Genomic DNA, 13,306 nt, shown 5'->3' on the forward strand with positions numbered 1-13,306 from the left:
TTGTCGTGCGGACATGAAACTGTTTTGGCTTGTCCGTGCGCGTCACTCCAAGCTAACCGATGGCTTGGTTCGCCACTCGATAGACCGTAACAAAACGCCAGAAAATGTAACTAACCTATTTATGTAGTCTATAGAATGCATGGACATCTAAGCAAATGTTAGGCTCGGAAACAAGGATGAAGGATCAATCCCGTCACGTCTTATAAGAGCCGCTAGTCCTCAAGTCGTATCGTAACCACAATTGAGCGTCGGTTCCACTAGCCCTGACGCCAAGATCTTGATCCCCCTTGTCGGTCCAGAACTTGTGGGAGCCGGGCTTCAGGTTGTGAAGTAGGATAGGATGCGCCTCTATGGAAGAGACTGTCAGCTCGAGGCACTCGAAGGGGATTAGTCGGGATGTAGGATACTTGCCTGTGTTGAACACGTAGTCATCGAGAGAGATCAATTCGGGCTCGGAGAACAGCAGGTAATAATACTGTGATAAAAAAGAAATGAATGGGATTGCTTCGGCATCTGTCACTCGAATATTACCTTGAGCGTCTCCGCCAGAACGAACGATTCCTGTGCAAAACGTCGTCAGCCAGAGCCGCGCACTGCCAGTTCATCTGTACTAACCATCTTATCCGAGAGGTCAGGATGCTCCTTCCTAGTGTCAACAGCCTCAGAGAAACCGGCTGTCGTTTTGCAGGCTTTCACCCAAGAGGTAAACATCCTCCAACCCCGTTCCTAGTCACCAAGATTAGCTCTTGAATAGGCTGGCGCATGGGGTCGATGGCTTACCTGCCAGGCTTTATCTCCAGTCAGGCGATACCTATGAGACGTGATTTGATTAGTTCTTACTATGGTTCAGGTACGACATTCCCTCCTTACATATAGAAGACCGACTCGATCGTTTCCGGTCTACCCTGATACTGCGCTGCACTGGCGCTAGCTCCAGGAGGACTTCCCTTGAGTTTCTCTTGTACCAACCACCGGGAACCTCCATAGGCATTCTTGCCGGGGAGCTCGATCTTGATCTTCTCGTATAAGGCGGAATTGTTCGGGTTGTGGAAATTGATAATCTCCGGTTGTAGACCGCTTTCGGTCATTGTACCCTGTCATTGTAGAATCATGTGGCAACTTTAAGCTGCCTTATTATTCGTAATTAGCGAGTTCGCGTACCATCATGTAGCACGTTTGAGTCACCCGTAAGCCATCGTCCCTGATAGGAGCTTGAGTCAGAACAATACAACGAGCGGAATATCACAAAACGTACAGATCGTTCGTTCGATTCAGAACCTTTCCGCCCAGACCGAGCATACCACCCGCAAAACAGGTCTGTTAGATGTGAGGTCCGACCGAAGATCAGCTTTGTTTCGGAAGCCGATCATCAGGATCGAGCCAGAGCTCACAAGATGTTGCAACTGTTGTTTTTCTAGAGCGGGGATTATTAGCTACTGGAAAGGAACGCGGTAGTCTTCTTGATCTCACGGTTGCCATCGGTCATGTCCCCGATGGTCTGTCGAGCAAATTTCAAATTTCAGTCTGGAGTCTGGCACGAGCGACGAAGCGAAACGCACGAGGTAATCCCGGCCTGGATAGTTAGCGACTGGCATAAATAGTTCCTTTCGTGCCGTTTCTGTGGCGGACGTATACATTTCTGAATATTGCTCAGTCGCTCCGCCGACCAGAAGATGCTGCTTGATCATGTACTCGTAGTAGCTGTCGACTGAATTGAATTCGTACCGATGATAAGCGCTCGAGCGAGAAGCTGTTCCAACATGACATACCCATTCCACCCATGGTATATGTGCCTCCTAGCGGGGTGGACTCATGCATATCACTGTTGAACGAGACAGGCAGAAGCGGAGGGTACCGAGTCTTGTTGACTACATGTCGCTGAAGCCAATCGGTAGTTCGCTGGCCGATATCGAAGTAACTCTTATTGCCAGTAACTTGGGAAAGGCGCGTAAACTCTAGGATGTTGGAACCCATTTCAGCCGACAGCATCGGCGTGGCCCTATACCATACTTGATCGCTGCGAGAAGTTGATCGGTCAGTGATGCAAACGGAGATTCGAGTCCAGTCTAGAGGAACCCACCTGCCAGGATCGAGGGATCCGAGCGGGATCGAAGTCTGCGTTTTGTACGCTCGAGCGAGGATCTCGGCAAGATCCTCTGCTCGTTCCAGCATCAATCTGTCTCCGGAGAGGTCGTATGCACCAAGAAGACCGCCTAGGTATCGAATATGCGTCTCGAATACTCTGAGCTTGACATCTGTCGCCCGGCCGACCCTGTCATTGCGACGTAGATACGCGGGAGCTGATTCATTCATAGACGGTGAAGGTCGGTACCCATAAGCCCAGTCTTTGCCTTCGACAAGCCGGAAGTCCAGTCTGTTGATGTGCTCTCTACAGGCATCATACTCGTCTTCCAGACCCATAATGAGAAGCGTCCCCAGGGCATCTACGATACTGGCTCCCCACCCCGCAAACGGGTCAGAAGCACCTCCTGACACCGGTCGAAGCTCGTCACGACCTGAAAGCGCCTTGAAGGTTCAGTATGAGTATATGAGCTTTGGCGTTGTTGTTGCAAGACTTACCCCATGCATAGTCTTTATAACCTTGCCATGCGTGGATGAATGCCCTCTTGACAGCGTCTCTCCGACCCAGACGAAGTTCCTTCTCAGTATGAGACTCTTTAAATACGTTCTTGCTCGCTTGTATTGGCGGTAGAGAGGAACCTGTAGAGTCGCGATCGGGTTTGAACCAGTCTGGACTTGTCCAATGACGTTCAAACGCGTCCTCCGGCATAGGATCTGGCTCATGATCCTCAATCGGACCTTCAATGGGAAGATCATACAGCTTGTCATAGTGACTGTCCGGAAACTTGCGAACTTTGGGGCGTTTGAGGCTCTTGACGCTCATCTCAGGTAGGATAGTATCTGCGCGGGGTAAACCTTCTGGCGTATCGGGAGGCATGCGCACCGAAGCCAAAGCCTCCCGCAGCGCTTCTTGAACGTCGGATTGACTTGCATTCTTCGGCAAGTCCGACTCGCTAAGTCTTCTTCCTCCTTTACCAAGGCTATACGCCATCGTCAACGCCGTCACAGCGATGACCAGGACTGAAACTCCGTAAAACAGCTGCTTGTAGTGAAAGCGCGGCATCTCGCGCGCTGGTGCAATGGCTGCGGTGCCAAGAAAGGCGGAGTCCTCCCTCTCGACATCCTCCTCCTTGCGATAGGTTCGCAGCGCAACCTCAGAGAAGGGGGATTCTGAATTTGACATGTTGTCTTACTTGGGTAAAATATCTAGGGCTACGCTGCAATACAACGGTGGGTTCATTCGCCAGTGATATCTGCATAGAGTTTGTATTCATCAGTCCGCTCGCCCATTGTTCTCGCGCAGCACCCCTTTGAAAGGGGCTCTCAATGCCTTTGACGTTGTCGCCTCCTAAGGGGTATCGGCGATCCCGGAGTCATCGAAAACTATCACTGGGTAGTGGCAGAGCCAGGTCCTGTCGATGATGTACGATAACATACCCATGCGCTGTACCACCTACTACGTATCGCAAAGAGGAATGCTATCCGAGATCTCGTCCGGACGCATTTCCCACTAGCGCGACTGCCAAGAAGGCCGAGCACAACTGAAACGCACCAAGAGCCTTGGTGATTGAGAACAACAACATCGCATTGTCTGGACGCAGCATTCCGAACGTTGGCAACAGCCGCGACTTTGACATTTCCTGCCCCCGTCGCAACCAGTCAGGTGCCGTTGAACCCGAGGATCAGCGTCCTGTAACGTGGATCGCGTACCATCCTTTGTGGCTCTGTCACCGGGCGAAAACGTGATCCCCTGGTTCAAAAGGGAAGATATAACCCTCACACAAGGGGATCGCAGAAAAGGCTAGGCGTGCTTGCCGTTCGTGTTCTTGACTTCTTTGAGCTTATTTGTACAACAAGCACATTCTTTTACACTCAAGCGAATCTTCCAAGAGAAGCACGCGATACGCAGCCAGATTCAGGTCCACCGCATATATAGCACGACAGCTTTTTCTCTTGCTGGCAGTATAGTTGATCTATCGCCTCCAGCACCGTTCCGCCACCACAAATTCTACAGCTTCGACAAAGTCGTCCCCGCAACCTTCCATCCGGATCTCCAGGAACTCGCACAATCGATATTCAGCTTCGACACGCAATACGACCCAGACTTTTCGTGACTTTTTCGACATGGCCAGCGAGACGGTTATCACCGCTCTGAAGATTGTGGGCTTCAGTACGTATCATCTCTGGAAGACCGATTAGAGATGATTGACAGCGCTAACGTCTATCTTGCCGATATGCTAGTCCTGCTGGGCGTGAGCATTCTGATGATGGGAGGCATTCTGTACCTCTGGCGACAATCGCGGAACCGGAAAAGGTCCCACCGTCAGACCCAAGCGGCCGGCCTCGAGCCGTCTTCGACCGCGCCCCACGCGCTGCAGTCCAGGCCTTCGCAGAAGCAGCATGACAAGAAGCAAGAAGCGAAACGTCGTCAGAATCTGGCTTGGGGAGTCGTCGATGAGGAGTCAGGGGAGAAGGACGCAGAGGAAATGGGTGGGATTGGGACGCTCAGCACGGATGCGATCAGGAGGATGGGAATCGCGAGGACCGACTCGGGCCTGCTCGGTACCGCCGTGCTGCACAAGACTGATACGAGGTCTCGCCCTCCCAACGGCCCCGTCCAGCATCTGGCTAGCCAGAAGACCAATGTAACACCCGGTATCGGGTCTGGTAATGGGCCTCGCTCGCCTCCCAAGGCACTCGACATGCCGGACTCCCACCGCAAATTATCGGACAACCCCTTTTCCAATGATCATGCATCCAGGCCCCCGACAAACATGAGCTCATCCAATGCTTCGTCGCCCGCAAAGTCCGCCCATGCTATTCGACCGTCTCGACCTGTCCGCCCGAGCGAGGCGGGCAGCCCTCGAAAGGTTGTTCCGCAGCGATCGCCTTACTCGACAGGGAACATCAGATTCCCTGACGCAGTCAGCCAAAAGACCGTAGCTATGGCAAAGCCTGATCCTCGAGGCCGCTAGGGCCAAGTCTTGTCACAACATCGGTTGATAACGTATTTGTATGATTCTCCTTTTCCTCGACCCATGCCATAGAAGCTCTGTACAATGTATCTCAGTATCGTACAAAATGGTCTATCAACAATCGAAGCCGTCACTTTTACCGATATGATACAGCACGAGTATATGTTGCGTAAGACGTTGTCGCTGCAAGCCAGATTCGCCTTGTCTATGCTCCGAGACCCAACTTTGTGTTCTTGACAATAGCCACGATTCTGCAAACAGATCACATCGTAAACGTCATGCTCACACTGGCTGCCGACTTTTCTGGCCAAAACTCACGGAACGTCCAGACCGCCGGATCTGCCGATACGGTCACCTTCGGTCCAACCCATCATACTGAGCAGCCTATGACCGATGTTATCGGAACCGATGGCCGAGGCGCCACCTCCCACAGCATCACCGTCCTTGTGGCGTTGCGTACCGGCGCCAGTCCTAGCCGTTGACCCTGGCAAAGCAGCTTTGTCCTTCTTGCCGTACTTGGACTTGTAAAAGTCGCCGTTCGACCGAGCCCCGCCGAGGATACCCTGTAGCTTGCGTTCCGAGCGGACAGTGACCATCTCGAGGCTTGAGCGGGACGTCTTGATAAGGATGGGGAACCTATCCCGTCCTTTGCCCTTGCTCTGTGATTTCAACGAGTAGCACTCGGCCATCTCGTGCACCTGTTTCCGGCTGAACTTGTCCATCGCTGGTAATTTCATGGTGGTCTTGCCCAAGTCGCGCATAAAGTGGCGGATCTCCTCGTTGAGCGAGTGGAGGTCGGTGACAGGCGGTTGACCGGCATGTCGCTTCTTACCACCACCTCGGCCGGATCTACCGCCACCACCGCCAAAGTCGTCGTCCGAGTCCGTGTCGATGTCAAACATGGCTGCCATCTGCCTCGCTGACAGTCCGGCAGTATGATCGATGGGGTAGATCTCCTTGCGCTTGCCCTTGCTCTTGCCTTGCTTTCGCATGGAGGGATAGAGGCTCATTTGCTGCTCGACCCGATCGAGCTCGCGCTGACGTTTCTTCTCAGCCTTTTTCAGACGGTCGGTTTCCCATTGCGCTTGCAGATCCTTGGGGACGCCCTTCAGTTTTTCCTTCTTGCCCTTGGGCGCAGGTTCTGGTGGGGGATCGATGGTAAGCAGAGCAAGCTGGCAGGACTACAGGGCCGACAACTCACTAGTTGCCCAATTATCGCCAAAGTCACCGTTATGGATAGCTTTGAACAGCTTGTTCTTTTCAAACTTTTTACCCGAACCCATAACCAGGTCGCTATCATCGACCAGCTCGTCCATGGCGCTGATAAAGTCGTCCGCTGCGTCGGCCCATGTCGACTTCCCGCGTTTACCGCTAAAGATCTTGTCGATGTCGTCCTCTTCACCCTTGTCCTCGTCCGAATCACTGTCGGAAGAGCTGTCGCTCGAAGCAGGGACAGCCCAACCGAAACCCATGCCGGCCATTTCGGCACCCTCGTCCCCGCTAGTGTCGTCCAGTTCCTCTTCGTCGACGTCGAAGCTGTCGTCCATCCCGTCGTCGACTTGGCTCAAAAGACCAGGGGCGATCTCGACCAACTTGGACTTGGGTTTGTTGGCGGAAGTCGAGGGCACCGGCTGAGCCTCGTCGTCGTCATCATCAGTCAACTCGCTACCCGAAGAGTCCTCCCAACCATCCTCATCCTCATCATCCTCACCGTCTTCCTCTGCGAGCATTCGAGCGTCGTTGATATCGTCGATAGTGACCTGGTTACTGCCCGACATGCCCTTGACGAACGCCGCCATCGAGCTGTCCGTTAATCCACCTCCGATCCGGGGGATGGCCTCGTCATCCTCGCTATCCAGCTCTTCGGTCCCGACCGTGTTCTCGAGATAGTCCATCAAGAGCTCCATCTCCCTCTTCTTAGCTCCCGTCAAACCCTTGGTACTGAGTCCACCGATCATACCACGACTCGCTCCTACAGCAGCGGCATCATCCTCATCATCGGTGACCAGCTCGTTGAGAACTCCCTTCGGCGGACCGTCGCTGCCCCATTCGACATCACTGTCCATCCGGGGTACCTTGTGTCTAACGATTCCCTCGGTCTTCTTCATCCGCTCGTCCTTCTTGTTCTTACGCTTCTCCCGCTTGGCCTGCTTCTTGTTCAACTTTTTCCCCTTGAAGGCGGTCGTGATCTCCTCGTCAGCATCGGCGATATCTTCGACTGCTGTTCGTGTCGATTTCTTGCTAGGCAAGCTGGTGGTGGCTACCGGTCGACCGTCCTTCCCGGCCTTTCCTCCGAATCTCTCGATCAGATTCTCCTTGAGCTTGCTTTCGCTCTCCTTTGCGCGAACATACTCGGGCTCTTTGGGCAAGTGAATGGGCTCGGGTTGTACGTGTTTCCGCGGAACCAGGACGATCTCCTCTTCCTCTGATTCCGAAGAGGATTGTTCTCCAATGGGTGCCGAGGTGATCGTATCAAAGATGAACCTTTCGGCGGGTTCGTCCGTGTCCAACGTAGGGTTGACGTCGAGATAGAAAGCGGGTTCTTCGGCAATCTCCTCGGTCCCGGTGATATCAAGGGCGATATCCGGAACGGCCCGGTCCGCTTCGACGGCCTCGTCGTTGCTATCAACATCGACTTCGGCAACGTTGTTGTCTGCGACGCCAACCTCCCTCGTGTGACAGACGGCGACCTGACCGATCGTCTCGTCCGCATCATCGACGATAGTCTCCTCAACCATCTCACATATATAGACGGGCTGACTGGCTCCGGCCTGTTGATCCACAGGCTCGGTCATCTGCACCTCAGCGTCTGCCATCGCTTCCGGTTGAATATCGACCTCTAGCTCTTCCTCCTGCCCCGGCACAGCTCCAAGGTCGATTCTCACCCGGTCGAAACTTTCCGTCAACTTTTCCTCCTCCTGCACGCTCACGCTGGTACTACCACTTGCACTGACGCCGGCATCGCTAGCAGCATGAAGAGGGCGTACGAGGCTGTCAACTTGGTCGATATCCCGCAATTCTGATTCCGCTGTGAACGGCGGGGTGGGAGTGGACGTTGAAGTCGACACCGTGTCTTCTTTCATTGGCTCGACTGAGAACCCAATGTTTCAAGAGAATAGCATATTAGCTCGAAAGTCCCTTTGAGACATCAATGTAATGATATGATCGAGGCTGGTACTGACCTTGATCGACAGGCATATCAGGCTGATGCTGCTCATCCTGAAACAACGTTCCAGCTTTCACGAACACCGGAGCTCCCATATCTACGACCTTTCTCTGTCTTCCTGCATTTCCTGCCGGAGAGTATTTGGCAAACGAAAGGCTCTGAGGCAGGTCACGAGCGAGCGCAGATAGGTGGCCGGATCCTCGGCCTCGTAAAGAAGCTAGGGCTGGGAAACCTACACCGGTAGAGGCGGGTTTACCACGTTTGCTCGGGGTCGAGGGTGACCAGCCGAGCACGCCATCGTTATTGTTGTTGTTATGGCCGGGTTTAGGAGTGGTTGACCCAGAAGTGACGGGTGGTGTGGATTGGTGCGTTGCGTAGGGTTGACGGGGCGTTCGAGGTGTTGAGCCTCGAGATGCTGGCGTGGATGGATCGTGTGGAGATGGGGTAAATCCTGTATAGTGTCAAGACAGACGTATTGTTGACCCCACATAATGCAAAGCGATGGCGTGAATTGAGCTTCCTCGACCGAATATACCTCGATATTAGGGCGATCATTGCGCTGATAACGAAGACTGACCGGTCATGGTCTTGTAATTCTCCTTGTTGATCCTCGAATAATCGATCGGTGGGACCGCCGTGTAATCCGCTCGAAGGCTCGCTCCTCCCCTTCCTCGGAACCCAGAACCACCACCTCGGCCTCTACCACGTCCACGGCCAGGACTTTCTGTCACTGATGTTGAGGGAGATCCACCACCATATGCGTTGCCCTTGAAACCGCCTCGACCACCTCGACCTCGACCGCCACCGCCTCTGCCGCCTCGCGGCGAGAACGAGAGGTTATCCAGGTCCATAAAGTCGGAGAAAGGTTGTCGCGGCATCGTATGAGAGGGACTGTCCAAGTAAATGTGTCTTATTGTAAAGGGTCGAGAAGTAAAGAGGAATGTCGATGTTGCTTTTGCAGATATCTCTGTGGCGACCTAGCTTTTGCTGCTTCTCGATCGAAAACGTGGTGAGCGAGCGGGATCGAGCGATGTGTATGGTGACGAATCGTTACCCAAACGAACAACGAATATGCGATTTGTGACCACTCTCACTCCAAACGATCGCTTTCGATACCAGTTCCCTCGTCGAGTTATAAATTAAGCGACTGCCTGGATGCAAATTTGACTGTTTGATTCGTGTACATACATGCAAACCTCGCAGAATGCCACTGTGCGGCGTATATACAAGGTGGAGAGCGTTTCGATGTTGAAGACGGAGAATGAGAGAGAAGTCCTGTTGTACATTACACTGACACACGTGCTTCGGATCCCGACCGGTAAAGTCACGACATCAGCAATGTGCAGACTGATGCTAATGAATCCATGTACCCCAGAAAGAGATGAGGATGATTTGGCGGAGCTGAGGGCTTTCGTGTGTGAGCCCCAGCTCAGGTCATATCTCCATGTCGACGGCCATGTCCATGTCGTCACCGTCCGGGCTCGGACTGGTCTCGTCGAGGCTCATCTCCCTCTGACCTCGACTGGCAAACCCGCCGTTCTGCTTCTGGGCGCCGTGACCGCCGTTGTATCGATCGCGGTAAGAGTCGTCTTCGTCTTCCTCTGCCGAGTCCTCGTCGTGTCGCTCCAAAAAGGTCCCGCTTCGAAGCGAACTTTGAGGGAGTCCGAGGGCGGGTGAATAGGACGGGCTGAAGAGACCGGCGCGGGCGGTGTGCGACGAGCCGTAGCTGTACGAATGACCATACGACTGGGGTTTGGCGCCGTTGCTGTGCGGAGAACCAGTGTTGGCTGCCGTTCCGAGAGGGTACCGGCGTGGAGAACCAATGTGGAACCCGTTGAAGTCGGGCAGACTGCCTTGACCGTTCGAGCCAACGCTCTGTCCAAGGGGAGACGAGATGGAGGCGCGACCGAATTGAGACCCTCGACGTTGAGGCGTTTCGCCAATATCGAGCAGACGACCGTGTTGAGGACCACTCGAGTATCCGCTGTCCGCCTCGACCGACTGCGCACGATCGGACGACTCTGTGGATGAGGAAGAGTCGTCGGGCGAGGTCCTTCGGACATGATTGTCGGCGGTACCAGGCAGAGGTGACGCGACCATGTTGGGCGACTTGGACATCCCTCGCGAGGGTAGTTTGATGTTACCACGGAAAGCGGGCGACACTGGGAACGTTGAATGGGTCAGTTGCCCTGCATACCCGAATCGATATGATATGAGCTCGACCTAAGCTCACCTGCTGCAGGCCAGAGACTCTTGTCCTCTGGCAGCGATTTACCCTGGCCGGCGGGATTGCCCGGATCCAGGTGGACCAGAATCGTGGCGGCCTGCAACCACAATCGAGGTCAGTCGCAAGACGACTTGGCGCGTCGAACGGGGATCCGACTCACCTCGAGCAACTGCACCTGCTGATGCTTTGATAGCAGCAGCTTGCTGGAATTTGCCCAGTGAGGTGAATGCTCCCACCGATGCTTGCTCAAGCAACTCGGATGACGGTACACCTTGGCACAACTTTCACAGCGGAACACCATCCCCTTTCTCTTTCCCTTGATCCCACCCGACCCGGTCCCAAGCGGTACCGCCTTGCCACGTTCGCTCGACTCGTCACCGTCCACCACCATGCCCTCGTCTTCCTCGTCCTCGTCATCTGAAGCGCCATCGGGCAAGATCTCGCCCTTGATCTTCATCTGCATTGACAACGCCCGTGGACGCATTCGAGGCGCCGGCATGGGAGAGTAAAGACCGCTCTTCCCACCTGACGTGCTCGTACGTCGGAGGATCCCGCTCGCCGCAGCGTTGTTGCTGGCTACAGGAGGAGGGAAAGGTTGACGCGTCGACGGGGAAGACGATGTCGGGATGGCCGACGGGCTAGGTCCATCTTTGAGCCCTTGACTCAGTAGCGACATGCCAGACCCGGCAGCTGGATCGGCCTTCCTTGTCGACGAGGGCGATTTATCCGTCGTCCTAAAGTCGAACAAGACGGGCGCCTTGTTCGCCTGATCATTCTTGCCCGAAGATCGTCTTGTCGAGACACTCCCTCCGACCGTGCTCGCCGTCGTGCTGGTCGTGGGTAGCGCTGTCGTCGTAACATACCCATGACTGAGCATCGGTCGAGCCGCAGGAACAGACGCGCTGAGGATGTTGGGCATCTGCGCCGTCTTGCCATTGCTCTTTCCGCCACTGCCATTCACCGTCGATGCGGGACTGACGGGTAGAGGTTGTTTCGGCGGAGTAGGGGACGATGAGGCGGGTCGGGCGGCCGAGATCAAGAGGTCTACAAGAGTCGGGTGATGAGCGATTGCCGGGATTGCGTCAGATGTCCGGAAGACTCACCTAGACCCGACATCTTTCTCGTAGGGTTCGGCGGCCTGCTTGTAGAGCGTCCAGAAACGTCCGATGCAGTCGCCGTCGTATCCGTTGTTGGTGTTGACTGTGACGTCGAAGCCGATGAAGAGGCCTGTGAACGAGTCGAAATCGGTGGGAAGAATAGGGATAATGCGTCAGTACTGCGCATCTCAAATAGTGTGAATCAGGCTTCATAGCGATCGCATCGTTCCAAATCCTCTTGTAGATTGCCCTCTGTTCACATTGAGGTCTCGAGTGGACAAGGTCTCGCTTGTTCGTCGTCTCTGGCCGCTTCACATCCCGCCCAACCCACTCTTGCCCGTCCGACATGCAGCCTTTTCGACCCGCCCGCCAAACTATCGCCTCATGCCCTAAACACACTCTACACACATCGCAACCATACACTTCCTGCACCAAGACACCACACGAGAAAAGTCGAAAGACTAACCTTGGTCCCGCTCTCATTCCCATTCAGACCTCCGTTCATGCTGCCGTTCGCCTCTCCTGCTGCTCCTTGTAGCCGTCCCTCGTCTTTCAATGCCGAAGAATCGGTGGTCGTATGCGTGCTTATGTTCGTTGCTGCCATCGTGGTCGGTGATGTCAAAGATGCGGATGTTCGGGTGGAAAAGATGTTGTAGAGATGGAGGTTTGACCGCAATTATCTGCAGGTGTTGCTAATTTTCGATTGATGATCCGAGCTTGAGATGATCCGGTACAATCAGTTTGCGCTCCGGGATGAATCAGAGAACAGAGAATGTGCTGCTACTGAGATGTCCCTGTCGCTGATCCTGCTAATGTCGTAGACAGATTGTAGACAAAGCGACCTTGATCCCGTTCTCCTAATCCTCCTCTAAGTCGACCCCTTTGCCTTTCGCTTTCACCTTCCTTCTTCCTTTCCTTCTTCCCTTCTCGTCCCGGTTGATATGCTCTTCAAGTCTAGGTCTGGCTACTTCCACCTAGACGCAAGAGTGTGGATGTGGGCAAAACGTCCGGTTGATCGCGGTCGTAGACCTAGTCTCGCGATTCGAGTGTCGGTCTCGCCTTTCCGTTGAAAGGTAAAGGCAGCTCGACCTCCAGGTATACCTGTGCAACACCGGTCGTGTGGTCCGATGACACAGAGTCTAGCTAGTCTAGATGTATGTCTTTCAAGTCGACACTGTGGAGAGACAATCGCTATTGGCCACCCGAGATAATTGGGTGATGAATGATTTATTATCAATTGTCGACTTTTGTCCCTTGATGTGTGGTGCTGGGACGGGGATCGTGGATTTCGTGGGAAGGGTCCGGGAGAAAAGGCAAGCGGACTTTTTTCTGGGACAGGGGGGACACGGCTTCCGGCAGAGCACACGCGTTCGCAATTCGCAAGGGAAGCAGATGCTGCTGTGTGGGAATGAACAGCTGATATTCTCCGCCGTAGGTCAAAAGTCGAGGTGGTCGCAATCACGATCGGGAACGTACAATCCGCTGGCAGTGTTGGACAATGGCGAGATACAGTCAGCGGTACCGGGACGAGTCGGCCTTCTTCTCCCTGCAGGCGCCAACCTGACGATTCCTCGTTTACCTAACCGAGAATCTCTCAGCTCGTCCCTTTGACCGAGGCCGGTAGGCTCTCCAGCCAATGCGCAACTGCCGCTGCCGCAATCTGTGGATACTCCACTTCACTACTCCAGACTCGTTTCCCCAGATTTGCGAGCCATACCACGTTGGCCAAGGTCACGATCGACGTGCGAAGAAATACCAT

The 13,306-nt window shown here is 54.3% G+C and overlaps 4 protein-coding genes across 4 annotated transcripts; 1 reads left to right on the forward strand and 3 right to left on the reverse strand.

Moving 5' to 3' along the window:
- Nucleotides 1–76: 76 nt before the first annotated feature.
- HD553DRAFT_355650 (putative mannosyl-oligosaccharide 1,2-alpha-mannosidase) lies at nucleotides 77–2,959 on the reverse strand (the record flags this gene model as incomplete). Its single annotated transcript, XM_046183829.1, has 14 exons — nucleotides 77–348; nucleotides 412–475; nucleotides 532–561; nucleotides 616–726; nucleotides 781–811; nucleotides 871–1,094; nucleotides 1,162–1,201; nucleotides 1,256–1,317; nucleotides 1,392–1,414; nucleotides 1,471–1,498; nucleotides 1,560–1,708; nucleotides 1,770–2,017; nucleotides 2,081–2,516; nucleotides 2,581–2,959. The coding sequence occupies 14 exons, from the start codon at nucleotides 2,957–2,959 to the stop codon at nucleotides 194–196; spliced, it is 1,980 nt and encodes a 659-aa protein (XP_046036605.1). The 3' UTR covers nucleotides 77–193.
- A 1,247-nt stretch (nucleotides 2,960–4,206) lies between these two features.
- HD553DRAFT_355652 (uncharacterized protein) lies at nucleotides 4,207–5,057 on the forward strand (the record flags this gene model as incomplete). The annotated part of the gene is made up of 2 exons (XM_046183830.1): nucleotides 4,207–4,252; nucleotides 4,324–5,057. The coding sequence occupies 2 exons, from the start codon at nucleotides 4,207–4,209 to the stop codon at nucleotides 5,055–5,057; spliced, it is 780 nt and encodes a 259-aa protein (XP_046036606.1).
- A 205-nt stretch (nucleotides 5,058–5,262) lies between these two features.
- HD553DRAFT_272058 (uncharacterized protein) lies at nucleotides 5,263–5,959 on the reverse strand (the record flags this gene model as incomplete). Its single annotated transcript, XM_046177740.1, has 2 exons — nucleotides 5,263–5,308; nucleotides 5,376–5,959. The coding sequence occupies 2 exons, from the start codon at nucleotides 5,957–5,959 to the stop codon at nucleotides 5,263–5,265; spliced, it is 630 nt and encodes a 209-aa protein (XP_046036607.1).
- A 3,336-nt stretch (nucleotides 5,960–9,295) lies between these two features.
- Nucleotides 9,296–11,952, reverse strand: HD553DRAFT_33924 (uncharacterized protein). The gene is made up of 4 exons (XM_046182424.1): nucleotides 11,554–11,952; nucleotides 10,611–11,494; nucleotides 10,457–10,547; nucleotides 9,296–10,385 (listed from the first exon to the last, which is right to left on the reverse strand). Exons 1-4 carry the CDS (start codon nucleotides 11,732–11,734, stop codon nucleotides 9,658–9,660), a joined length of 1,884 nt encoding a protein of 627 aa, XP_046036608.1. The 5' UTR covers nucleotides 11,735–11,952; the 3' UTR covers nucleotides 9,296–9,657.
- Between the last annotated feature and the right edge of the window lie 1,354 nt (nucleotides 11,953–13,306).

This window comes from Filobasidium floriforme (assembly GCF_021052385.1).
Source record: "Filobasidium floriforme strain CBS 6241 chromosome Unknown HD553scaffold_11, whole genome shotgun sequence".
NCBI classification, from domain to species: Eukaryota; Fungi; Basidiomycota; class Tremellomycetes; order Filobasidiales; family Filobasidiaceae; genus Filobasidium; species Filobasidium floriforme.

Coding starts and splice junctions, on each gene's coding strand:
- HD553DRAFT_33924 (XM_046182424.1), bottom strand. CDS start 11,734: ATGCGCAGTACTGACGCATTATCCCTATTCTTCCCACCGATTTCGACT. Junction 10,548..10,610: donor AGCAGGTGCAGTTGCTCGAG/GTGAGTCGGATC, acceptor TTGTGGTTGCAG/GCCGCCACGATTCTGGTCCA. Junction 10,386..10,456: donor GAGTCTCTGGCCTGCAGCAG/GTGAGCTTAGGT, acceptor CAACGTTCCCAG/TGTCGCCCGCTTTCCGTGGT.